Here is a 24,628-nt window from a genome sequence, read left to right as displayed (position 1 = left end):
TTACTTTGGTCAAGCTCTTGGACTTCTGAGGCTGTTTCCTAATTTCAAAAGTGGGTATATGATGTGTTAGGCCCTGGTGGGTTGCAAGGAAGAGGTACACACATATCACCTTTGATGATGAGGGCCGAATGTTAACTTAGATGGAAAGTCATCCAAACAGCGATGTTGTCTCTGGCCCTAGTACTTTCAAAACCTCACAGAATATTAATTTAGCAGTATTTAGGATAGGGTTTGAGCTCTGAAGACCTACAGTGTGGTTATTTGTTCATATGGCTGTTTTCCATACTAGACTGTGAGTTCCATGAGGACAGGGTCTACAGTTTCATCTTTCTATCCTAGGCACTCAGTTCAGTGCCTGATACATAGTAATAGAGGTACAAATGTTTCAAGAGTTGAGGAATTTTCAACTCTTACTGAAAGAATAGGAAGATATAAAGGCTTCTCAGAGAAGGTATTATTTAAGTTGATTTTTGTTTTGTTTTGTTTTTGTTATCGTTTTTGAGATAAAATCTCGCTCTGTTGTCCAAGATGGAGTGCAATGGCGTGATCTCAGCTCACTGCAACCTCTGCTTGCCAGGTTCAAGTGATTCTTCTGCCTCAGTCTCCCGAGTAGCTGGGATTGCAGGCACCCACCACCACGCCCAGCTATTTTTTGTATTTTTAGTAAAGACGAGGTTTCACCATGTTGGCCAGACTAGTCTGAAACTACTGACCTGAGGTGATCCACCCACCTTGGTCTCTCAAAGTGCTGGGATTACAGGCATGAGCCACCATGCCCGGCCTATTTAAGCTGATTCTTTAAGGGTGAGTAGAAATTTTTTCCAGGCGAATAAAACCTTGAGCTATTATTCCAAACAGAGACCAGTAGGTGCAAAGACACAGGGATGTAGAGATGTTGAAGTTTACCAAACACTGCTAGATTAAAAAAACAAAAAGGAAACTATCAAAATCAAAAAATAAAATTAAAAATCACCTAAAATAAAAACTATGAATGGGCTTGGCCAGAGGTCACATCGCAACTGAGTTAACTATGACTGTAGACACTCAGTAATGGATGGAAGTTTTATGGAAAAAACATAACATTCTCAGGTTGTTGGCAGAGGATCTGGAACAATTTACAAATACGGGCATTGAATTCTGGGAATAATTACACTGTAGTGATAATCATTTCCTTCTGTGTGTATGAAGCATGTATGTATTGCACACTGTTCAAGGTGCTGAAAATCAGACTCTTCTCGAGGAGCTCATGAGCAATCAAGGGAGACGGATGAGTGAGCAACTGATTATCATGTGACAAATGAGGTAATAGAGATATGACTAAGATGCTGTCTAAACAAGAAGAAAGGAATTATTCGTAATATATGGAGTTCTGGGGAACGATTTCTCAAATGAAGCCGGCCGGGCCGATGGCTCCCACTTGTAATACCGGCACTTTGGGAGGTGGAAGTGGGAGGATCCAGGAGGATCTAGGAGTTCAAGATCAGCCTGGTCAACAGAGCAAGGCCCTGCCTGTCTCTATATTTGAAAAAAAATAAATAAATTTTTTAAATGAAGTGATATTTGAGCACTCTGGAGCACCATACAAATATAGGACAGACTGAAGGAATGTATCCAGCTTAATTTGAGTTAACATTTTTTCAAATTTTATATTGCAAAAATTGTTCATATTCACTGTTTTGAAACTAGAAAGAATTGATAGGCAAGGAGGGCTGTCTACAAAGCACTCCATAGATCCACCATACTGAGACAATGGTTAATGCTTTGATGGATTTGTTGTATACTTTCTATGCATATGCATGTATTATATACATACATGTGCATGGTTAAATAGAAATATTTCTTCTTGGTGTTCTGTTTATCCATTTGTTGTTATGCAGTAAATCCCCAAAGAGCGCATTTGCTTTGCCCGAGGGAGTCTTTTGCTACATACTGCTGTACATAATGAAAACTAAAAAATTGGCTAACTTTTCAGCCTTGTGACCTTGTGGTGATTCAAACAGAAGCTTCATCAAAGGCAGATTCAGAAATGAACTTGGTGTGTGTGGGTGGTTATGCTTGGCATTATTGTTTGTAATAGTATGATAGGGATGACTTCAGTGTCCACCAACAGGGAACTGGTTAAGTAAACTGTGGTACATCCAAACGATGAATACTGTGCGGTTGTAAAGAATGATAAAGACCTCTGTACTCACGTAGAAGAACTCACATATATTGTGTGTGTGTGTTAAAAGGAACAAGGAATGGTATAGTATGTATGGTATGCTACTTTTTGTGTTGAGAGAGAAGAGTAGAATAAGAATATACATGTGTATTTGCAAAGATAAATTCTGAAATGATATATAAGAAACCAATTAAAAGTGTTTGGCTGTGGAAGGAGAATAAGACTGTGAATGGGATTTGGCCACATACTTTTATATGTAGTAATATTTAAAAATTTCCTGAACTATGTATTTGTACACCTGACCCTTTTAAAAATGTGAATGAAGGAATGAAGTAGGATTATGAGAAAGATAAGAACAAATGATCTAAGGGGCTGCCCATCTTTTTAGTACCCAGTGAATATTAGTACATAACAATAGCAGCAAAAATTGGAAGAGTAGCCCCAGGAGGGTAGGGAGTCAGCCTTTCCTTTGTCTTTTCCTCAATTTCATGTATTAAACAAAATAATCTGAGAACAATAAAACAATTTGAAACAAAAATGTCTCCAGATCTCTTAAAAGGAAGGTGGGGCAGCTTTCTGTAGCACACTTCCCAAAAATGGGCTGATTTACCTCAAGAGGCAGGGATTCTAGCCTACACGGGATACATACAGGAGAAAAAAAAAATCGGAAAAAGAAAAGAGATTTAAATATAAAAAAAATGAAAATAAGAATTCTCCCTGATTATAAAGGAAATCATTCTTTTTGTAATAATTTGGATGACAAATATTAAGAAAAATCTTTAATTTGCCACTCAAAACATTCTGGTTTGTTGCTTTTTGTACGTTTTTCTGCATATAAACATTTTAAAAAGTGGAATCGTAATATATAGTCTTTTGTCACTTACTATATTTTGGGCATATTTCTGTGGCAGTAAATATATCCTGGCATCATCATTTTTAATAGCTGGATGTATATTAAGTCAATCACTGCCACCCCAGAGGTGAATTTTCTTATACATACATTGTAATGGGCTCGAGCAAACATTTTTGGACTGAATTCATAGAAGTACAATTTCTAGAGGAAAATAATTTTTAGGGTTTTTAATAGAAATTTTCTAATTATTCTCCAGGAAAAGTGACTCCGGTTATACTCCCACCAATAAGGACAGAGCTCCAGGTTCCCGTTTCCATTTGTCATCTTTCCTGCCTTTATACAGAAAATCTCATTGTTTTCATCACATTGCTTTGATTTCTTGTGCTTTTGAATCTTTGTATATGCCGTTGGCCATTTTTATTCTTGTGAGAAGTACCCGTTTCTCCATTGCCCATTTTCAGTTGAAAATCATTTGTTTTTTTCTCAGTAATTTTAAAGATTTCTTTATAGACTAAGGATACAGGCCTTTTATCTGTCATTGACGTTACAAAAACTTTCTCCCAGTAAGTAATTTGTCATTTCATTTTTTTATTCCTTCTTTTTTTTCCTTTCCTTTCCCTTTCTCTTTCTTTCTTTCTTTTCCTTGTTTCTTTCTTTCTTCTTCTTCCTTCCTTCCTTGCTTTCCTTTTCTTTCTTGCTTTCCCTTCTTACTTTCTTTTCTTTTCCCTCCCTCCGTTTCTTCTTTCTTTCCTCTTTCTTTTTCTCTTATTTCTCTCTTTTTCTTTATTCTTTCCCTCTCTTTCTTCCTTCCCTTTCTTTCTCTTTCTTTGTTCCCTCCCTCCCTCCTTCCTTACTTCCTTTTTTTCTTTCTTTCTTTCACTAGCCAAGCTCCAAAGTCACATTTCACTTAATTTTTATCCTGCCAAATTTGAAAGCCTCTTAGTGATTTTAGTGTAAAACAGGAGCAGAAGAAAATGTAATTATCTAAGTCTCGCTCTGTCACCCAGGCTGGTGTGAAGTGCCATAATCATAGCTACTGCAGCCTCCAACTCCTGGCCTCAAGCAATTTTCCCACCTCAGCCTGCCAAGTAGCTAGGACTACAGCTGTGTGCCACCACACCCAGCTAATTTTTAAAAATTTTTGTGGAGATGTGAATTGGCTATGCTGCCCAGGCTAGTCTTGAACTCCTGACTTCAAGTAATCCCCCCACCTTGGCTTGCCAAAGTGCTGGGATTACAGGCGTGAGCTCCTGCTCCTGGCCGAGAGTTTAGTTTTGTTTGCTAGTGGGCTTCTTGGTATCTTTTCATATTTGAGGCTTTGGGCTAGTGCTGAAGTATTACACTCACCATCCGAGGTCTACAGGACTTTTGGTTTAATATTGAACAGATGGAACTGTTTAGTTTTGCATCTTTGCAGGCATACAGAATGTGCCTACCAGGAATCTGCATTATATCCATTGAGAGCAAGAAATAATACAGGAAAATTTTGCCTGCATAGAGGCTTTGAAAGAATGGCGTATTCTGGTTTAATTCTATTAACTTGGAAGCATGAAGGTGAAAAAAAATTCAAAACTTAAATTTCCTGTTGAATGCAATTTGAAAATAGAGCCAACGATTCCACTTTTCTTCTCTAGTAAGGTTGGACATTCTGATCTACTTGGTGTTTTATTATAGAACTGCTAGTGTGCCTGAGTCTTACATTGTGAAGATACTTTTTTAGAACTTGAGATGTAAGAGGATATAAATGGTTTTGTAGGAGATCAGGCTGGATGAGAATGGACACTTGTAAACATACTTTTTAGACTAAATCTCTGATTGCCACTTGTTTTCTTATTGAACTCATAAAAATAAAACACATTGGATGGAGGGTGCGAGTAGGAAGGAGATTCATGTCTTTTAATTGCATGTCATTGTTTCATAACAAGGCAGAACATGTGGTAACCCTGGCTTTGGACCTATAGAAGGAAACACATTTTACTACCTGCTGTATGCCAGAGGTTCTTGAACACCTGGAGGGATTACTGCAGCACACATTGCTGAACCCTACTTCAGAGTTTCTGATTCACCAGGTCCAGGGTGGGGCCTGAGAATTTCCACTTATAAAAAGGTCTCAGGTGCTGCTGGTGCTGCTAGTCCATAGACTACATTTAGAGAACCACTCTTGTCTATTAACTGTTAATTGTGGAACTCTAGAAAAAATCTTAGTTTGGTCTGGGATAAGAAGCACACAGGTTATGCAGAAAATCATGGAAGATTCAACCCTTGATCCCAGCCTCGTGTGGATTTCAGGTAACAAGCAATACAGAGTGACATAGCACAATTCTTGGTTTTCATGATTGCAAGTCATAGCCAGGTATCAAGTGAGAAATTCAGTTTCATTTACAGGGCTTAGAGAGGCCAGGTGATTCTAGAAAAATGGGCCTTGTATTTGTTTTAAACCAGTAAAGAGCTTTAAGTGCTTATTAAATTGGAAGCTTTGTGTTCTTACTTATTTTGTATCTTATTTTATTTCTTTTGGGATGGAGTCTTTCTCTGTCACCCAGGCTGGAGTGCAGTGGCATGAGCTTGGCTCACTGCAACCTCCATCTCCTGGGTTTAAGTGATTCTCCTGCCTCAGCCTCCCAAATAGCTGGGATTACAGGCACCCACCACCATGCCTGGCTAGTTTTTGTATTTTTAGTAGAGACAGGGTTTCTTCATGTTGGCCAGGCTGGTCTCAAACTCCTGACCTCAGGCGATCCACCCACCTCGGCCTCCCAAAGTGATGGCATTACGGGCATGAGCCACTGCACCCGGCCCAAAAGCTTTGTGTTTTTAAAGATATTAGACATGTTTCTTGTTTTTAAAAGAAATCTTAACAATAATGTAGGAGAATAAGACAAATATTTTTCCAAATAAGAGAAATCATTGTGCTTATTTTGTCTTACTGGAATGTTGGATACTATAGTCGGCTTCATTAATCATCAAGCATGCTATGGATTTTCCATTTTTATAGGATCTATATCTCAGTTAAGGTAATACTGGTAATTCTTGTGCTCCATTTGAAGATGAAAAATATAGGCCAAAAATCATAGACTTTGCACAGAAGCTGGACAATGAAGACAGCTCTGGAGGAACACATAGATACACACACACAGACACACACATATATATATAAAGTATACACACATATTTTTAAAGTTTATTTTTTACAGTTTTAAAGCTTTTAAAGCAAAAGCCAGCCCCTCCCCTCTCTGAGTGGGCGGCCCCTCCCCTCTCTCTGAGTGGGCGGGGCCAGCGGTTGCATGGGCAGCTTTCCTTGTGAAGCCACAGGTCCCTCTGGACATGCTGCTGCTTGGCCACGCCTCCTTTCCCTTTCATCTTTCTCACTGACCAATGGGCTTGGAGCATTAAGGCCACGCCCCTATTCTGCATTCTAGTGGGGCCCTGGTTACGCCTCCTGTGGCTGAGTCGCACAGCTGCCTGGTAGGTGACTGGAGGCATTCAGCAGTGCTCACTGGGATTTTGCTGATGTGGCCCCAACCCCGCCTCCCTCCCCACCCCACGATGTCAGAAAAAACACAACAGGGGAAATTGGCCGCAGCCAAGAAAAAGGTAAAATGCACTAGGTCATGGCCCCCAACCCAGCCACAGATCCCCTCTGATGATAAGACCGGTGTCAGAGTCCATAGCACTCCTGAGGCATACCAGACTGGGGCCCCCAACACCAGTGCCCCTGGGCTCCCCCGACCAAAGTCTTGTCAGTCAGCCCCACCCCTTCAGCAAGGAGCCCAGTCCCTGCCCTTGCCAGTCACCCCAGGGTGACTTTGGGCGGCTGACTCCTTGGGCTCCCTGCTTCATACTCGGCCCTCACCTCCTGCTGCCCCAAGCCCAACCTCCCTGGGCTCTTTGGACTTGTGTCTCCTAGGACCTGGGTCTCCCAGCCCCAGGCCCCGCCCTCACCAGTCATCCCTGGGTGACTTTAGGCTGGTGACTCCTGGGGCTCCCTATTGCAGACTCTGCCCTCTCCTTCCACTGCCCTAAGCTCGACCTCCCTGAGCTTCTTGGGCTGGCATCTCCGAGAACCTGGGTCAAAACCCTGTGTTTCCCTCCCACATCGTGGAGCAGCAACTCGGGCATCATGCTGATGTGGTCCTCTCCCCCTTGGAGGAGTGGAATGTAGTGATGTCACAGTCCCCCTAGGAACTGTCATTACTGCTGCAAGACTGGCCTTTGATCTTACAACCCAGTCCCCTAAGTTTTCTCACCCCATTTCTGGTTCCTCTGGTTGCAGCACAAATTTCCGGCTGGAAGGGGAGTGGGGACTATGGGACCTAGGAGCAAGAGGTTTCAGGCTGCCTTACTCCCTTAACAATGTCTAATTGACAGTGGGGAAAGCCTACACGTCCCCTGTGAGCTCAAAACGTTGACAGTATCTCTGGGTGGCAATGGGAGAATGGGTTTGGTTTGGTTTTCTCCCAGACTTCTACTTTCCAGAGAGACTTTAACATTTTTTTCTGAGTTCTCCACGCTTCTGGGACCAGACTGCCCTTCAGTCAGTGGTCTCTGAAGTGAGATTTACCCATCTTCTGTGGAATAGATCTTGGGAAACTGAACTTGACAGCTTGAATCTTCCTCATGTCATCTCAACCTGGGGTACTTTGAGTGCCACAGGATAAATGTGGGACATCTTTCTGAAGCATCATTTTCCCCTGATTCTCTTGAGAAAAAGCATTAATGTACTTAGGGATGACAGACACATGGGTTTCCAAGCATATACCAGACTTCTCTCTGAAATGAGACTTGGTTTGTCCTCTTTGATAAATTCCCAGATTTAACAGAAAAGCTGCCTTCTGCCATGAGGACACATTGATATGAAAGTGTGAGAGGTACTGGTGCACTTCTCCACACTAACAGACGTGTGAGGATGTGTGACTCTAAACCACACAGCCTACAGTTCCTGCCTGCTTAATGTTTACTTTTCTTCCTCTGCCCCTGGTTCTGGTCCCTGGCAGCTGCTGATTCATGGCAAAACCCCGGAGCTTGGAGTCAGAGGACTGAGTTCAAGTTCCAGTATTGCCTTTTTTTTTTTTTTTTTTTTGTATCCATGAGATCAATCCCTCTCAGTCACTAAGTGATTGTGACAACACCTTGTGCAGCTGCTGGTGGCATTAAATCAGATGGTGTATAAGAGTATTTTGTCAAAACTGTAAAGGAGGATGTGGCTATAGGGGCTGATAGTTCACATGAGTGTTACTGCTCTTTTTTCCCACAGTTAAAAGAATATTGGCACAGGAAGAGCCCTGGCATTCCAGCAGGAGCTAACAGGAAAAAGAAAATCAATGGCAGTAGCCCGGACACAACCACTTCTGGTGGTTACCACTCACCTGGGGATGTGAGTTTTGGTTGGCCAGGCTCCTGGGGACAGGAGGCCCAAGGGGCAGTAGAGGGTAATTGTTAAGATTGTGGATGGACTGTTCGGTACTGGTTAAGAATTCTGGGCTTGAATCCTGCCTCTCCATCTGCTGAGGATTGATTAGGGATTGATTAGGATATGATTTAGGGCAAGTTGCTTGAGGTCTTTGGGCCTCTCTTTTCACATCTGTATAATAGAGGTGGTATTTTTTTTACTTCCATTTGTGAAGTTTAAATGAGATTCGTTATTGTTGCCTTTATGTGAATCCTTAGTACATGGCCTGCTGCAAACACCCAGGACACCAAGGAAATGGTCATTGCTGTTTGATTTTCCTCATCCCCAGTCTCAAGGGGAAGCCAGACCAATGAGAAGAGCCACTTGCCATCAGGCTGTCCCTTTAGAGTCACTGAAAGGGCCCCAGGTGGGATGGTGGTGAGATAAGAACCATGAGAGAAGCTGGCACAAAGGAGTTATGGGACAAAGGGTCCAAGATAGGCAGAAAAGAAGCTTTTGCCAGTTGATGGGGAAGAAAGGAAGTCAGAGGGCTTAGACAGTGAGGGGGGACAGAACATCTCCATGTGCACTCTCATCTCTTGGAGTGAGCAACAGGTATCTACGGGGAGGGCCCTGCATCATCTGCTACCCTGAAGGATCTGGAGGTAAGAGGCCCTGGGCCGAGGTGCAGTGACCCTGCAGGCCAGCCCTCCAACCTCCTCCCACAGCAGGAGCTTGTTGCCCCTCTGCCAGCTGAGACAGCCCACACCCCCCCACCAGCCCTAATGATTGTTCTCTCTACCCCTCCCCACAATCTTCCTCCAACTCCTCCTTTCTGCATGCACCTCAGAGCCAGTACTAAGAACTAGCAGTGGCCCTGGATTCAAGCTCCGCAATAATCAGTCAACTCAGTGAAAACATCAGTTCACTGGTAAGAGTCCAGTGGGGTCCCTTGATTCCAGCCTGTCAATCCTGGACTCCAGTTTCCCCTCGGGGCCCTGAAGAAGGGCTAGGGGCCCCTGATGCCAAGGGCAAATGGGGAGCTGGGGCACCCAGGTCTCACCTGGAGGGACCCCAGACCACAGAACATGCAGCATGGCTCTTCTGCACTGCCCTCTTTGCTGACTCTCTCTTCTCCAGACACCCCTGCTCTTATCCTTGCCACACATGCCCTGGGGTTGTCGCCTCTCAGGGAAGCACTAGCCTGACTGGTTGTCAGGGGCCTGTATTTCTGCCGTGCCTCAGTCCCTAATTTGCTTTTTGAGCCTGGACAAGCCATCTCTCCTCCTTAGGGTCATGTTTCTGGAGGAGGTAGAGAGTATCAAAGTCTCTGTTAGCTCTGACAGTATGAGATTTAAAGGCCCCTAGAATGGAAACCTCAGGGCCAAGGGCTCCTGTCTGTCCTTTGCTGTCTTATATCTCTGCTATGAAGAACTGTACGTGCTCAGTAAATGTTTGTTGAATGAATGCACCTTTCTAAATCACAAGCTGGCAGAAGGGGGGTGGGCCTTTCTCAAACTCTGTCTCTAGAGGTTCACCAGCCCCTCTCTCTAGGGCCCTTTCCCTGCTGTGCTTTGGGCAGGTTGGCACATTGAAGGAGGAGAAGCATGAGATACATTGGGTACAGAAGCTTGGGAGGAGCTTGTTCAAACTCAAAAACCAGATGGGTAAGATGGGGCTGACGTGACCTGGGAGCAGGACTGGCATCAGAGGGCTGTGGGGGTGACTTAGAATGCCCCAGGGAGGTGGGTGAGGCAGAGGGAAAGAGGTCTGTGCCAGGAGATGGCAAGTCTTGTCATCTCCATGAGCCTCAGTGTCCCCATCAGTAAAGAGGGAGGAGTGCCCATTGTCAGCCACCCACAGTGCTCTCTATGTGAAAGTGACTTGGAAGATTGGTTACCATCTGGGTGCCAGGAATCATTAGCAGTGAGGCCAAGTTTGGGAAGCCTGAGAGGAGGAGCTGTGCACTAAAGGAAGGATTTTTTTTTTTTTTTTTTAAGAATCCAGAGGCCCTTACTGTCTGCTTCCTTTCTCAGCTGAACCCTTGCCCCGGAGACCCCAGCAGGGCCCTCTGAGATGGAGCAGCTACAAGATGAGACCAACCACCTAAGGAAGGAGCTGGAGAGTGTGGAAAGAGAGCTCCAGGCTGAGGTGGAAAATAATCAGATGTTGAGTCTCCTGAACAGAAGACAGGAGGAGAGGCTACATGAACAGGAGGAGACGCCACGTGAGCAGGAGAAGCTGCCAGGGCAGGAGACACTGCTGGAGCAGGTAGAGAAGCTGTTGGAACAGGAGAGGTGGCAGGAGGAGGAGGAGAGGCTGCTGGAGAGGGAGAGGCTGCTGGACCAGTGGAGGAACTGCTGGAACCGGAGAGGCTGTGGCAGCAGGAGACTCTGCGGGAGCTGGAGAGGATGCTGGAGCTGGGGTGGGAAGCCCTCCACAAGCAGTGGGCGGAGCCACACAGCGGCTTTGAGGAGCTGGTGCATTGCCCCACCTGGGGAGGATGCCCCCTTCCCTAGCTCTCAAGGCCTTTGTTTCCCCACCTGTAAAATGGGGCATTGTAGCCTTCATATGAAATGGTACTTCTAAAGGCACCTGTGAGCCAGAGCCCTGCTCTCATGGCTGTGGGAGAGAGGGGATGATTTTTCTAATCTGCCTCCACCCTTCCTGGTGCCATGGGAGGCAGACCCCAAGTTCTGGGGTCTCCAGTTTTAGTGGGTGGCCACTGATTGCTTCTCTCTGTCCAGAACAACGAGAACAAGAGCACACTGCAGTTGGAGCAGCAAGTAAAGGAGCTGAAGAAGCTGGGTGAGCTGAAAGAGATGGTAACCTCTGACCCATCCAAGAAGGGCTGGGAGGCAGGCACCCACCCCTGGGGAGGGGAGGTGCCAGGCCAGAGGCAGCTGCAGCCCGGGGGCAGGTGACCCCAGCACCCTCCAGGGCAGTCCTATGACTGTTTCTTGCTTCCTGCCCTCTGACTTTTAGAGGTGGGTAGCCCTGGGCTCCTCTGAGGTCCGGACATCATCATCCCAGCTAGAGGCATGGAGCCCCCCAATCACAGAGGAAGAGACAGTGGTATAAGAGGCTCCTTGTGTCGGGTGTGGTGGCTCACGCCTGTAATCCCAGCACTTTGGGAGGCTGAGGCGGGACAATCACTTGAGGTCAGGAGTTTGAGACCAGCGTGGCCAATATGGCGAAACCTCATCTCTACTAAAATTAAGAAAAAATAATAATTAGCCAGGCCTGGTGGTGCATGACTGTAATCCCAGCTACTCAGGAGGATGAGACACGAGAATCAATTGAGCCCGGGAGGTCAAGGTTGCAGTGAGCTGGATCGCACCACTGCACTCCAGCCTGGGACACAGTGACACTGTCTCAAAACAGAAAAACAAAAGACTCATTAGATTGAAACTGGATTCCAGCCTCGGTTCCACTGGTCATAATTCAACTACTTTGCATCTCTAAGTCTCTGTTTAACTGCAAAAGTAAATTAGCCTTTTCCTTGCAGAGGTGCTGAGGATTAAATGAGACAATATATGGAAACATTAGGCATGTAGCACACTTAGCAGATGGTGGTTGGCTCCCTCTGCTTTTCCACCAGTCTGTGGCCTACAGTTTAAATGCTGGGAAAAAGGACGTGAGATTTGAGGCTGGGGAAGGAGGCATGGACTTCTAGGCAAGGGAGGCAGAGTCTCTTAGGCCTGGAGCAAGGGGCCAGGGGCCTGGGCAGGCCACAGAGCCCCACAATGCCCTAGCTACCCTATTAATGGGCCAGGAATCTGGAAGCCAGCCACCACATGCCCTCATGCCCAGGGTCTTCCAGCAGGTGGAGCTGAAGAGCCAAGAGGCTCAGAGTCTGCAGCAGCAGCAAGACCAGTTCCTGTATCACCTGCAGCAGTACATGGTCGCTTAGTAGCAGGTGGCTGCTTATCAGCAGCTGGCCTCTGAGAAGGAGGCGCTGCACAGGCAGTTACTGCTGCAGACCTGGCTTGGACCAGCTGCAGCAGAAGGAAGCTCGGGGCAAAGCGGTGGCTAAGATGGCCTGCCAAAAGTTGCAGGAGACTCAGGGGAGGGAGTTGCTGAGGACAGGGCCCCAAGAGGGACAACCTTGCAACCTCCATACCTTCTCACCTTCTTTCCTGGCCCCTTAGGAGCACCTGGAAGCTACCAGCCAGGAGAAACAGCAGCTAAAGCCCAGTTGAGCCTTGTGGCTCTCCCTGGGGAAGGTACAGGAGACCACTCAGAGAAAGAGCACAGAGCCCCACGAGGAAAGGGGGACTGTTAGCATCGTAGGATTGAGGAGTTGGAAGAGACCTTTAAGACAGCTGGCCATTATGCCAACCAGGTGTCTGCACTAAGTTTCGTATCAGTATGGTAACCTCCTGGGAACAGGGGGCCATCAGGTTGCCTAAGGATGGAAGAACTGGAGCAGGTGAGAATTCCTGCACCAATCGGTAGTGGGAGTGTGCCTGGGCAATACAGCAAGATCTTGGTTCTTAAAACTCAAAGAACAGCTCATTCCCCTCTGGGGAGGGGCTGGCTCAAGGTCACACAGTGAGTGTGGGGGCAGAGGTGGGCCCACTGTACCTCCCTTGTTGGGTTGTCTGAGGACCCCTCTGGCCACCCCCCACAGGAGATGGAGGAGAACATCTGGACAGTGAGCAGGAGGTGCCTCGGCCCATGCCGAACATCCCAGGGGACCTGGAGAGCCAGGAGGCCATGGTGAGCCTGACTTTCCCTGCCCCTACTTTGCCACCTTCCTCTGTGGTCCCTCCGAAACCCCCTTATGTTCTTGGTTTCCCGCCTTCTGACTTCTGTGGACTCTCACTCCTTCCGGGAGCCAGTGGTCAGATACCATTTCACCTGTGACCAACAGGTGCACTCTGTGAGGCCCCAAAGGAAGGGGCTGTGCTCCACCTCCCTGCCCCGGTTGTTCTGTATATGCCTTTACAATACTCACTTCTTGCCTTCAGGTGGCATTTTTCAACTCTGCTGGAGCCAGTGCCCTGGAGGAGCAAAGGGTGTGCTGCCAGCGCCTGGCTCACCCAGTGGCCTCGTCCCAGAAAAAGCCAGAGGCAGCGGCCCCAGCCCCAGAGACTGGGGGTGAATCTGTGTGTGGGGAGACCCACCGGGCCCTGCAGGGGGCCATGGAGAAGCTGCAGGTGAGTAGGTCCTCATATGGGCCAACAAGGGTGGGGGCAGGACAATGACTCCTGACATGTGACCCCATTATTTTGGCTCCACAGTGACTTTATAGAAGGACAAGGTAGACCTGAAAGAGTAGGTAGAGAAACCAGAGCTTCCATTCATCCACCTCTTGGGACAGACAGACACCATAGTGAGCGAGAGGCCAGGGCACGGCTGGGGGAGCTGCAGGGCCATCCGAGGGGACCCAGCATCTGAGCCGTGTCCTCCTGCAGGAAAGTACATCAGCCAGGGGGCAGTGCCAGAGTTGCAGCACTGGGAGAGGAGGACATCATCAGGCTGGCCCAGGACCAGGAAGAGATGAAGGTAGGGTGTACAACATCTCTGTGGGGGTGGGGTGGGGGTGGGGGTGAACGTGAGCGCCAGCACCGGCATGGCAGCTAACACCCCTTCCTCCAGGTGAACCTGCTGGAGCTGCAGGGGCAGGTGTTGCAGCTTGTGGGCGACCACAACGAGGGGCATGGCAAATTCTGACCATTGGCCAGAACCCTGCTGATGAGCCTGCTCTAGGAGCCCCAGTAGCCCAGGAGCTTGGGTGTGCGGACAAGCAGGGTGGTGAGTAGAGCCCTCAGCCGGGGTGGGCAGGCAGGGGCAGGGGAGGCTTGCACTGTGCTCAGATTCCCACCGCCCCCCTAAAGATCTTTGTGAGGTGAGCCTCACTGACAGCGTGGAGGCTGCACCAGGAGAGGACAGGGAGGGTTCTCCCCATGACAACCCCACTGCGCAGCAGATCCAGCAGGTGTTTCCTGTAACGCAGGACTCCCCAGGAGCACCCAGGCTTGGGCAGCAACCCCCACATGCCATTCTTTTTGGGCTGCCAAGAACAGGGAGATAAACATCACCATCATCTAAGAGCCGGGGAGGGAAGGCTTAGGTGTGGGCGTGGCAAGGTTCCTGGTAAAGGGGCTGGAAGAGAAAGGGGAGGAAGATGGAGGGAGAAGCTGGAGTGCTTGGGGGCTGCAGCAGCCCTCCCCACCCCACACACGCTGGCCTCTCTCATGGCACCAGGCAATCCACCCATAGTTTGGACCAATGCTCGACCCCCTCGGGCTTCCCTCTTCTCTGGTCACCCCGTCTTCCAACCCACTGGCCCAGGGCCACCTCTTGCTTGGGGAGCCCCACCCAACAGCCACCAAGCCTGACAGAAGGAACACTGCCTGAACCAAAATGGTGGAGCTATAAGGGATGGCTGGCTGGAGTGAGCACCAGAGGCCCCTCTGGGCAGTCAGCTCAGGGTCCACTGAAGGGACCCTGGGGAAGGCAGGGAGGGCAGGTAGCCGGATGCCACTTGCCACCGACCTCTAAGTCTAAGAGGGGAGCCTCAGCTGGTTGGCGGGGGGCTGCAGGTTACATAGGTGAGGCTGGGCCTTTCCTGCTGGGAAAAGCAAAAGAGGGAGACTCCGTGGCAGGAAAGGCAGGTGGGCTCGCTAGGCGGAGCTCAGCTGGGCCAGCAGGCACTGTGGTCCCCTTGGCTGAATAGCACAGGTGACCCCTAGGAACAACAGGCCAAGGTGTGTGAGCCTGCTTGCCAGCAGTAGTGCTTCAGCAGGGGCCAGGGACCCAGCCTTCAGTCACACACTATGACTGATGGTATGATGATGGTACCTGGGAGGGAGGGAAGGGGGCTGTGTGTCCCTGCCTGGCCTGTGAAGTGTGTTGTGCGATGACAGCGTGTATGGGACTGTCAGGCTTTTATCCTAGATCACCGCTGGATGGCTGACAGAGGACGTGGGACCCTGACTGTCACCCCTAATCTGCAGTGGATTTGGCTCTCAGCACTCCCAGGCTGGGAGCTGGATACCCTGCCCTCGCAGCATGACTCAGACTGCACAACAGGCACAGCGTGCCCAGGATGATGTTCCCAGGCCTCTGGCTGCCTCAGAGTCCAGCCCCACACACAACTCCCTCCAAGCTCCCAGCCCCTACACCATAAACCATGAACTCTGTGCCCTCTCTGACGGCTCCACATCTGCCAGCTTGGGCATGGAGCCTGTTCTAAGAGCCCCCAGGCTCAGCCATGGAGACCTGGAGCAGTGGCACTGAGTCCTGCGGCTCACAAGGAGTGAAGCGAGACAGCCAGCAGCACAAGAACAGAAAGAGGAAAGAGCAAGTCTGCAGCTCCAGAAGGGAGGGGCAGGGAGCCTGGCTCTGAGTCCCCAGGTATGCCCCCTGTGTGGAGCTGGGGCAGTGGGGCGGGCAGACCATTCATGCAGCAGGCAGCCAGGCATGTACCTATCATGGCTGACGCTCCTCAGGGGCCACTGATAGTGATTCTGAAAGACAGCTTCAAATCACATGGCAGGTCACATGGATGGGTGGGGCAGGCCTGGGGGTAGGGGACACACACATGCACACGCTGGAGTATGCACACACATGCTGTGAGGCCCCACGGCCCGCATGCACACGCTAACACACATGCCCACAAACAACACACACATGCCGCCTTCCCCACCACCTCCCGGTGCCCAGCACCCTCACTGGCCAGCACGTGCCACATGGATCTGGGGCGTGCAGCCACTCGGCACACTGAAGCACATGCGTGGGCAGAGTCACAACACAGATGCTCACCCACACACACAGGCTTTTGCACCAGCTCCCTGCACACTCGTGCCTGGCGTGCTCAGAGGACCACCCATGCTGCTCATGGAGACAGGGCTTGCTCACTAATGTCCAGCCCTCATTTCTCCACCTAAGAGCCTTCCGTGGCTCCCTACTGCCTACAGCATTGAATCCCAACAAGTCATGCTCTTTGGACTTTGAAGGTTCTCCACCCCGTGTCCCATCTTCCCCACAGAGCTCTTCCTCATTCTGTCTCTGTTCCCTGCTTTGGCCAGTGGCTGTCCTCGATGTGACCCACACTACACCTCTGCCCACACTGCAGCTCTTTACCCAGTTACCCTCCAATTCCCGGCCACGTAAGCCTATCTCAGTCATGCCCCGGACTGCATTGAAGCCAGGCTGCCTTGAAGAAGCTCTCCCAGACTGCCCTTTTCCCCAAGGCAGGGTCATGATTTGCCAAAGGTTTCGTGTGTGTTAGCAAGACTGGAGTCGGAGCAGGCATCAAACTTTACATCCCATATGTCACACCTCACCATAGACCTGGGTGCCAAATAGCCTAAAGAGTCTGAATTCTCGTTGGCAGTTAGCAAAGTGCTCCTATGGCCGCATCTGCGGTTAACATAGCATCCCTATGGCCACTGTGTCCCTTGATCCCCACAGCCATCCTAGGAGAAAGGCAGAACGTCATCATTTGATAGAAGGGATGCTGAGGCTCTGGGAGGGAAAGGGACTTGCCTAAAGCCCCAGGGTGAAGCAGCATCTCTGGACTCCTAGTCCAGTGATCTTGCCCAATACTATGCTGCTTGCCTTTACCCATCTAACCTGGTTATCAACACGTCATAGGGCAAGCCCCAATCCCTGCTTCATCTTTGTATATGGGCGCTAGACCCACAGCCCCTCTCTCCAGCCATTTGGAAACAAAAACAGATGCGATTGTTCTTCCTTAGAGAACGTGGCCAGTGGAGATGGGGCACACTGGAAATCAGAGTGAATGTTCCTGAAAGAGGGTCACGGTTCAACAAGGCCAAGCCAAAGGATGCAGTAGAACCATTTTCCTTAGAAATCTTTGGGAGTGAAGTAGGCTTCAGCCACTCCCATCCCTGCCCTTGCAGCTACCACTACCCCATTAGTTTAGACGGGGTCGGGGTGTGGAGAAAAAATCAGCTTGCCTGTGGCCCCCAGCCTCCTTCCCCAGCTGCTTCTCTCCTAGCTCAGGCCTGGGTGCCGTTCTTACACTCTCACACTCGTGTGCTCGCTCACGCACACATCACACACCTTGCTGGTCACACAGTCACAGCCTGGCCTCTGCTCCTGTGGTCCAGTGGCCGCACACCCCCTGGGATGGCTCAAAGGAGTCAGGACTTGGAAGTGGGGACATCAGAGTAGCTGAAGGAAATCCACACCCCCAGAGCATCTCAGGGTTCAGACCCTCAGACCTGAGGTAGGCTCCCCCGGGGCTGAGCTAGGAGTTGGACAGAATGGAGGATGGAGGACAGCGAGAAGGAAGGAAGAGAAATGCAACGTGTGGGCAGCCCCTAAGAGTGAAAATAGAGGGAAGTGCCATGCAAGTGCTGGACAGAAGGGGGCAGGTAGGACGAGCCCCACAGCCCCCTCCTCAAAAACTACCACCTCCAGGACTCAGTGCTCCCTGGGGGGCAGGCTCTGCCAGCCCTAGGCCACACGTGGCTCCGGCACCCATGGTCCCAGTGCCTTGGATGGAGACAGCCAGTTCTGGCAGCCAGGTCTGATGCTCTGGAATCTAGTTCCATTTCCTTCCCAGCCACGCGCGTCCAGCGGCCTCTTCAGCTGCATTCAACCCCTACTCACCTGGGGGCCCTGGCTGAAGCACAAGAGCACCTGGGAGGTAGGGCCCAAAGGGATCAGGGGAAGCCTCTGGCCTGGAGGATACGGGGCACGCTTCCCCAAGGGGGGACCCAGCAGGAGGAAGCCCAGGAGCTGAGCCCTGCCACCCAGGCCGGGCTAGGGACATGGCAGGGCCTCAGGGAGGCTCCATCCCCCTGATGCCCTGCCCCAGCCCAGGGCCGGCCCCACCCAGGCACGGAAGCTCCTCCCTGCCGCACCCCAAGGCAGTCGCCTGAGCTTAAGTCCCGCCCCCAGCGGCAAGAACATTCTAGCTCCACCCCGCCCCGCAGCCAGTGCTCCTTGGCAAGCTCCCCCCACTTCACTCCACGTGGGACCCACCCCGGTGAGGGGGTGTGCCCCTTGCCCTCAGAGCACTCTTCTGGGCGGCCCAGGTGGGGGGATTTTGGGGTCGCCCCTGGTACCTGCGTTCGTCCAGGACGCTATGCCCCTGCACCCAGGAGTCGTCCACGGGCAGGGGTATGGGCACGGTGACGGTGGTCCTGTTGATGTCGCCGATGATGTTGAGTGCCTCCTTCAGCGCATGGTGCATGCACAGCATCTCGTCGCGCTGCTGTGCCTGCTCTGCCAACTCCATCAGTGTGTTCTCGTCCCCACAGGAGTACAGAGTGGCCAGCGGCTCCGAGATGATGAACTCCCTGGTCTGAGAGTGGGCAAACAGGGAAGAAGGTTGGGACCTGATGCCTGTGCCGCCCTGGCTGCCTTGCTGGGTGCTGCTGGGACTGTGCACTGGACTTGGAGCCCCTTGGAGTATGGCTTTTCACACGGGCTTCTATACCGCTTCAACTGGAAGATGCACCTCCCCACCGCCTTTTCTCACTCAGATGGGGACACCGAGGTCCAGAGGAAAAGACACCTGTCCAATGTTACAGATCTTGGAGGGGACTTAGGACCTATCATGCCAAGAGGACACCTGTCTACTCAGTTTTTTTTTGGCGGGACGGTGGGCAGTGACAGGGTCTCGCTCTGTCACCAGGCTGGAGTACAGTGATCACTGCTCACTGCAGCCTCAACCTCCTGGGCTCAAAGTGATCCTCCAACATCAGCCTCTCCAGTAGCTAGGACTACAGGCACGTGCCACCACCAAGCCCAGCTATTTTTAAAATTTTTGTGTGGAGACAAGGTCTCACACTGTGTTGCCCAGGCTGGTCTCGAACTCCTGAGCTCAAGTGATCCTCCTGCCTCGGCCTCCAGGAGTGGGAGTTGGAGCTGATGCCTGGATACAGGAGCTCTGTGGGTGGGAGTGAGACAAAACACAGGGTCCTGAGCTCTGGGGAGCAAGCAGCGTCCTCTGGTGAAAGAAATCCTGGACTTGCCAGCAGAAGTTTTGCCTCTTACTGGCCATGTGCTCCGAATACAGTTAACTGCCCTCCAGGAGCTTCAGTTTCCTTATCTGAAAAATGAGGACACCTGACCCCTTCCCTGCCCAGTTCAGTGTTGTGGGACAGGGCTGCTGTCAAGACAATACCCAGTCCTGCCCTCCTTGCTGAGTGGGCCAGGTAGCCCATGTAGCCTCTTCCCCGCGTTTCTGGGTGGCACTGCCAGCCTGGCCCCCTGGTGCCCATTCAATCTAGTCCTTCATCTTGCTGGGGCACGGGGAAGCTCTGAGTAACATGGAACTATAGAGTGCAAGAGGGTTGCTGATGGTCTGGTCCCGTGCCCTCCTCATTCCTGGGCATTCTTGACAAAGGCTCCCAACAACTGAGGGTACGCAGCAGCTGTAGACACCAGCCTGATGAATATCTCATTGTGGGGAGGGCGCCATAGCAGGAGTGGAGCTCCAGGGAAATATAGAACCCAGGCCTGGGAGGTGCTGATGTGAGAGGCCCAAGAAACCTCGGCTTTGCACTTGCTGAATACCATCTGCACCTCTCAGGAGTGAGAGTGCCAGGCTCAGGAGGTCCTTGCCCAAGCAAGGGAGCTTGAAAGGGGGGCTAGGGGTGGGCTCTGCCATTTTCAAGGGCTGACAGGGGTCCCCTCTGGAGGTACTTGGGGCAATACTGCGTGCTGTGGCTCCTGAGTGACAGAGTCAGCTCTGCGCCCCACAAGACCGCTCCCTACCCAGAACTCGCTGTGATCATGTGCTGGGTCCAGATGCTCATGCAGCCTCCTGGTGGGAGCATCAGGTGTGCTGCCTGCCCAGGACAGCCCACAAAAGAGTCTGCCCTGCTATGGAACAACTCCCATTCTGCCTTTGGGGAGAAGTGTTCATTTAAACGATGACTGGGCTGGCCCCCATGGCACAATTACCACAGACAGTCTGCCGCTACCCATGGCTGAGAGCTCTAGTTCTTCTCTGAAGCCACCAGGACAGATGAACAGTTGGCTTCCCCCTTTTGGCTGACTCAGCTGCCTTTCATCAGCTCATCTGCTCCTAGGATCCACTCTGCCTCTGGCTGGCACCTAGTCTGAGCCCCAGGCCCCAGCAGCTGCTTCACCTCCGACTCCATCCCCCACCAAGCACTGCCCCTCACCAGCTACTGGGGTGCCACTAGTGCCCCTACATGGTGCTCCCTTTCCAGACCCTCGGGTCCAGCTGTAGCTTCCTTCGGGAAGCCACACCCCAAGACCCCAGCCCTGCTCTAGGGCCCTGTATCCCCGACTTCCTGCATCCTTCTCCCTCCTTCTGGGAACATGAACTTGCCCTGCCAGCCTGATGACTCCTGGAGGGCAGGACACCAGGGCCTGGACCATGGCAGGCCCGGGAGTGTCTGCTGCCAGCGATGCTGGAGCTGGTGCCCATGTCCACATGATGTCCATGGCACAGTGGCCACCTGAGGCTGGGCGCATCTGAGTGGGGCCCTTACCTCTCCCTGAGTGAAGTTCACCAGGTCCTCCCCTGTGCTGTCATGCTGGGCGTGGAAGAGCCAGCCTAGCTGGGGGCCCCATACCACATGGTAGAGCAGGAGCTGGGGGTCAGTGCCTGCTGGCTCTGAGGCTCTGGCTGCTGAGTGGCTGGACGGACTCTGCCAGAGGCAAAAGGGGCCATCAGCCTTTGTGATCCAGGCCCAGGCTTGTGGCTGCAGAGGCAGTGTGACCCTGGCATGCCACCCTCAGCTCTGCCCCAGCCCCCCGCACCCAGGAACGCCCACAATCAGCACACCTACCTGGACAGTCAGTGTCCGGCTTCCCTCCAGCGAGTGAAGCACTTGCTTCTGGGCCGTCACTCAGAAGCTAAGTGTCTAGAGGAAGTATGTTCACCGTTAGAGAGGCCAAAGTGGATGCCTCCATCCAGGGCTCCTGGGGACAGGGGTATTGGGTCCAGCTGGCCTGCGCTGGCTCCCCACCTCAGGGTGCCCCTGCGGGCAGCAGAAACCTGGGGCTAGGCCCTCAGCACCCACTTCTGAGAACAGCACGAGCCCACCATCCAGCTGGGCCCGCGTGAAGCTGTGCACCTCAGTGCCTGGCACCGCCCACAGCCCTACCCACCCATTGCTGGGCTGCTCAATGGTGTACACCAGGTCCTTGGACCCAGAGTAACCATCCATGCTCCTCGGAGCCTCTGTAGGGATGGGCACAGTGGCCCCCTCCCACATCTGGGGACACAGGCCTGTGAAGGTTCTGCCCTGTCACACTTACCCACCCCTTCCTCCCCGGCCCTGGGCTGCCACCAGGGCTCCAACCCCACTGAGGCTCAGGCCCTCAGGTGGCATCAAGGCTGGCGCTGCTCTGGCTCCCCTGCACAAATGGCCCTCCCCGCATTCACCTTCCATGTCACCCCAGGGAAGGCCACCCTTCAGGCCCAGCATCCCTGCTCTTCATCTGCCCTAGTCCTGTGTGTCCCTCAAGACCAGCTTGTGTACCCAAACCAGGAAGGCCCTAGCTTTTACCCTCACCAAGTTCTCACCCCCAGAAACCCCCAACGCTGACCAACAGCGCTCCTTAATCTGTCTCACTGGTGGGGCAGCAGTCTCCTTTCAGACCCTCCATGTGTGCCTGGCCAGGGCCGGGCACAGGTGGGAACAGCGATTTTAGAAACGAGCACTCCTTCCAGCTGAGGGAGGGGTGGGAGGTGCAGAGAGCTGGGGCCTGATGGTTGGCACTGTCCTGCAGCACACAAGCAGTGCTGGGATGGGACCAGCTGCTTCCAGAGCAGTTATGGGCCCTCCTCGTGTTTGGCAAAGGGGACCCCTTTTCAGGCCTCCCACTAGCAAGCAGAGCAGGCACCTGTTCCTGAGGTCCTGGTACCAGTTTTGCTGGGTCAATTACTTGTGGGCAGTGCTGCAGTGGGACTCACATGCCCAGAAAGCAGCCCTACTGGCATTCCTGGGCTTCCTCCCCCGGCCGCAGGGAGCTCTCAGGTTGAGCCTTGGCAAAAGGGGCCATACTGTGGGAGGCAGGACCCCATCACTGGGCTCCTGGAGCAAACACGGGTAGATGGCACCACCTGGTGGCCACACTGCCACACAGCCATCCCAGCCTGTGGTTCCAGGGTGCTGTGTCCACTCTTCTGTAGCCTCTGCACTATGAGGTCACCCCCTACAGGCACATCCTAGACCACCAAAGCCCCCCGGTGCCCCATGTCAGAGACAGCCCAAGTCAGCCCTCTTGTGGAACCTTCAGTGGCTCCTGCTGACTGGGGAGGACGCACCCCAGAAGCTGGTGTTCAAAGCCCTGCCATGTGGCCTTAGTAAAGCCACACCCTTTCTGTTCCACCAGAACTACTTTTGCAATCATGGAGAAGTTTCATCCCATGTCCGGGCCTCAACTTCCACCTCTGCAAAATGGGGGCCCTGCTCTGCTGTGGACAAGGGGCAGGAGTTTGGGGAGCCAAGCCGAGGCCTTCACTTGCTGGAGTGAAGGTGGGAAGCTTAACGTTCCCACCCTGACGCCTGCCCTTAAGGGCTTGTAAGTGATTCTGGAAGGTGTTCCGGTCCTAAGCCACAGGAGAAGGGACAGCAGAGCCACCCGTGGCTGCTCAGAAATCTGCCTACCGCACTTGCAAATGTCCAGTAACAAAACCTCCCACCTGTGTTCTATTTCAGCACCATCTCACATCTCTCCTTCCAACAACTGCGTGAGGCACACAGTAGTGTCCTCATTTTGCAGAGGGGGAGATCTGTGCGGGGAAGTAGGGGACACTGGCCTCTTTCTCAAAGCAGCCATGGGGGGGGTGGTCCTAGGAATATGCTCACCTGCAGGCCTGACTTTGTATGAGGTCGGGGGGAGGTTGGCCAGTGACAGGCAGGATGCTGACAGTGAAAGCCACAGGATAGCTCTGGCGGTCCATCTCAGAGGCACTAGCCATCAGGACAAAACTGTCAGTGTCTCGCTCCCATCGTGCACGTACTGGATCAGCTGCTCTTCCACCTAGGGGCAGGCCCAGGGCTGGCAGTCAGGCCCCAGCAGCACCCTTCATGTTCTGCCTTTGGGTGCAGGAAGAGACTGACCCTTTTAGGGCCTCAGCTTCCATTCGTGGAAAATGGGGACCATAAGTTCTGGCTCCCAGAGGAGTTGAGAGGAAGAAAGGGGATATTTATTTTATTTTATTTTGAGACAGAGTCTCTCGCTCTGTTGCCCAGGCTGGAGTGCAGTGGTTTGATCTCGGCTCACTGCAACCTCTGCCTCCCAGGTTCAAGCGATTCTCCTGCCTCAGCCTCCTGAGTAGCTGTGACTACAGGTGCGGGCCACCACACCTGGCTAATTTTTTGTATTTTTAGTAGAAACAGGGTTTCACCATGTTAGCCAGGATGGTCTTGATCTCCTGACCTCGTGATCCGCCCACCTTGGCCTCCCAAAGTCCTGGAATTACAAGCGTGAGCCACAGCGCCCAGCCTGACACAGCATTTAAAGCATAGGTCCTTCTGAAATGTGACTCCCTGTCTCCTCTCTGTGTATAACCCGTGAACTGGGAGTCCCCAGGGCTCCCTCCACTCTGCCCCCAGAGCTGGGCTGCAGCCCCTGGGCCTCTCTCATAGCCATACCTCTCTCCAGCAGAAGGTGCTGAGGATCCTGGCTTGAGGCCCATCCTCCTTCTGCAGGGCCCCATGCCGGGGTGGCTCCAGCACCTGCAGGCCAGCACCCGGGAGAGTGGGGAAGTAGGACCTGGCAACACGGAGCAGTGGAGGGGCCAGGGTGCAGCTGCCACCATGCCCCCTCTACTGCTGAAGTTTTGTGCCCCCAGTGGGGATGACAGCAGGCAGCACCTCCAGTTCCATGCGATGTCCTCGAGGGGAGCACCCAGGCCGAGGCCACATCCAGTGAGAAGGCATGGCTCCAGGCCTCAGGGCGGGAGTGCAGGTACAGGATCCTGCCTGTGTCCACCGCCTCTTGGGAGAAGCTCTGCACGGGGTCCAGGCTGGGTGGCTCATCTGCCAAGATGCCACGCGACACCATCACCAGGTAGCCGGCACTCGGTGGGCTCTTCACTGAGAAAATGATGTCTGCTGGCGGCACTGCCTCCTGGGCTACCTGGTTAACAGAGGTCATGAGGACTCACAAGGGAATACAGTGGAGTCTCAGAGGGGCCTACTGTGGCCCTAAGCAGGCAGAACAGCCTTGATCTTGCTCCACTTATTTCCCCAGATACCACTGCTCATTTAGTGACACAAACACACATGTGGGTTCACACACACAGCAG

At 52.1% G+C, this 24,628-nt stretch overlaps 1 protein-coding gene and 1 pseudogene across 2 annotated transcripts; one reads left to right on the top strand and one right to left on the bottom strand.

Moving 5' to 3' along the window:
* The first annotated feature begins 10,445 nt into the window (after positions 1-10,445).
* LOC103892577 (putative golgin subfamily A member 8D) lies at positions 10,446-19,425 on the top strand. Of its 2 annotated transcripts, XM_063716291.1 has the most exons (9): positions 10,446-10,674; positions 11,151-11,211; positions 12,227-12,322; positions 12,555-12,629; positions 13,037-13,125; positions 13,377-13,565; positions 13,824-13,914; positions 14,008-14,163; positions 18,648-19,425. In XM_063716291.1, the coding sequence occupies exons 1-9, from the start codon at positions 10,480-10,482 to the stop codon at positions 19,037-19,039; spliced, it is 1,344 nt and encodes a 447-aa protein (XP_063572361.1). In that variant the 5' UTR covers positions 10,446-10,479; the 3' UTR covers positions 19,040-19,425. The 2 variants fall into 2 exon arrangements, with proteins under 2 accessions (XP_063572361.1, XP_054387769.1); XM_054531794.2 differs by lacking the exon at positions 12,227-12,322 and having other exon boundaries at positions 10,480-10,890.
* The window catches only part of LOC100454937 (chondroitin sulfate proteoglycan 4-like), a 30,719-nt pseudogene continuing 19,775 nt past the window's right edge, over positions 13,685-24,628 (bottom strand).

This window comes from Pongo abelii, chromosome 16 (genome assembly GCF_028885655.2).
Source record: "Pongo abelii isolate AG06213 chromosome 16, NHGRI_mPonAbe1-v2.0_pri, whole genome shotgun sequence".
Taxonomy (NCBI): Eukaryota; Metazoa; Chordata; class Mammalia; order Primates; family Hominidae; genus Pongo; species Pongo abelii.
This window is presented reverse-complemented; position numbering and strand designations above follow the sequence as displayed.

Bases quoted from the DNA above. Each gene is read 5' to 3' on its own strand.
- LOC103892577 (XM_054531794.2), top strand. From the start codon at position 10,480: ATGGAGCAGCTACAAGATGAGACCAACCACCTAAGGAAGGAGCTGGAG. The intron at 13,126-13,376 runs GTGAGCCTGACT...TCTTGCCTTCAG, and splicing joins TGGAGAGCCAGGAGGCCATG to GTGGCATTTTTCAACTCTGC. The intron at 13,915-14,007 runs GTAGGGTGTACA...CCCTTCCTCCAG, and splicing joins AGGACCAGGAAGAGATGAAG to GTGAACCTGCTGGAGCTGCA.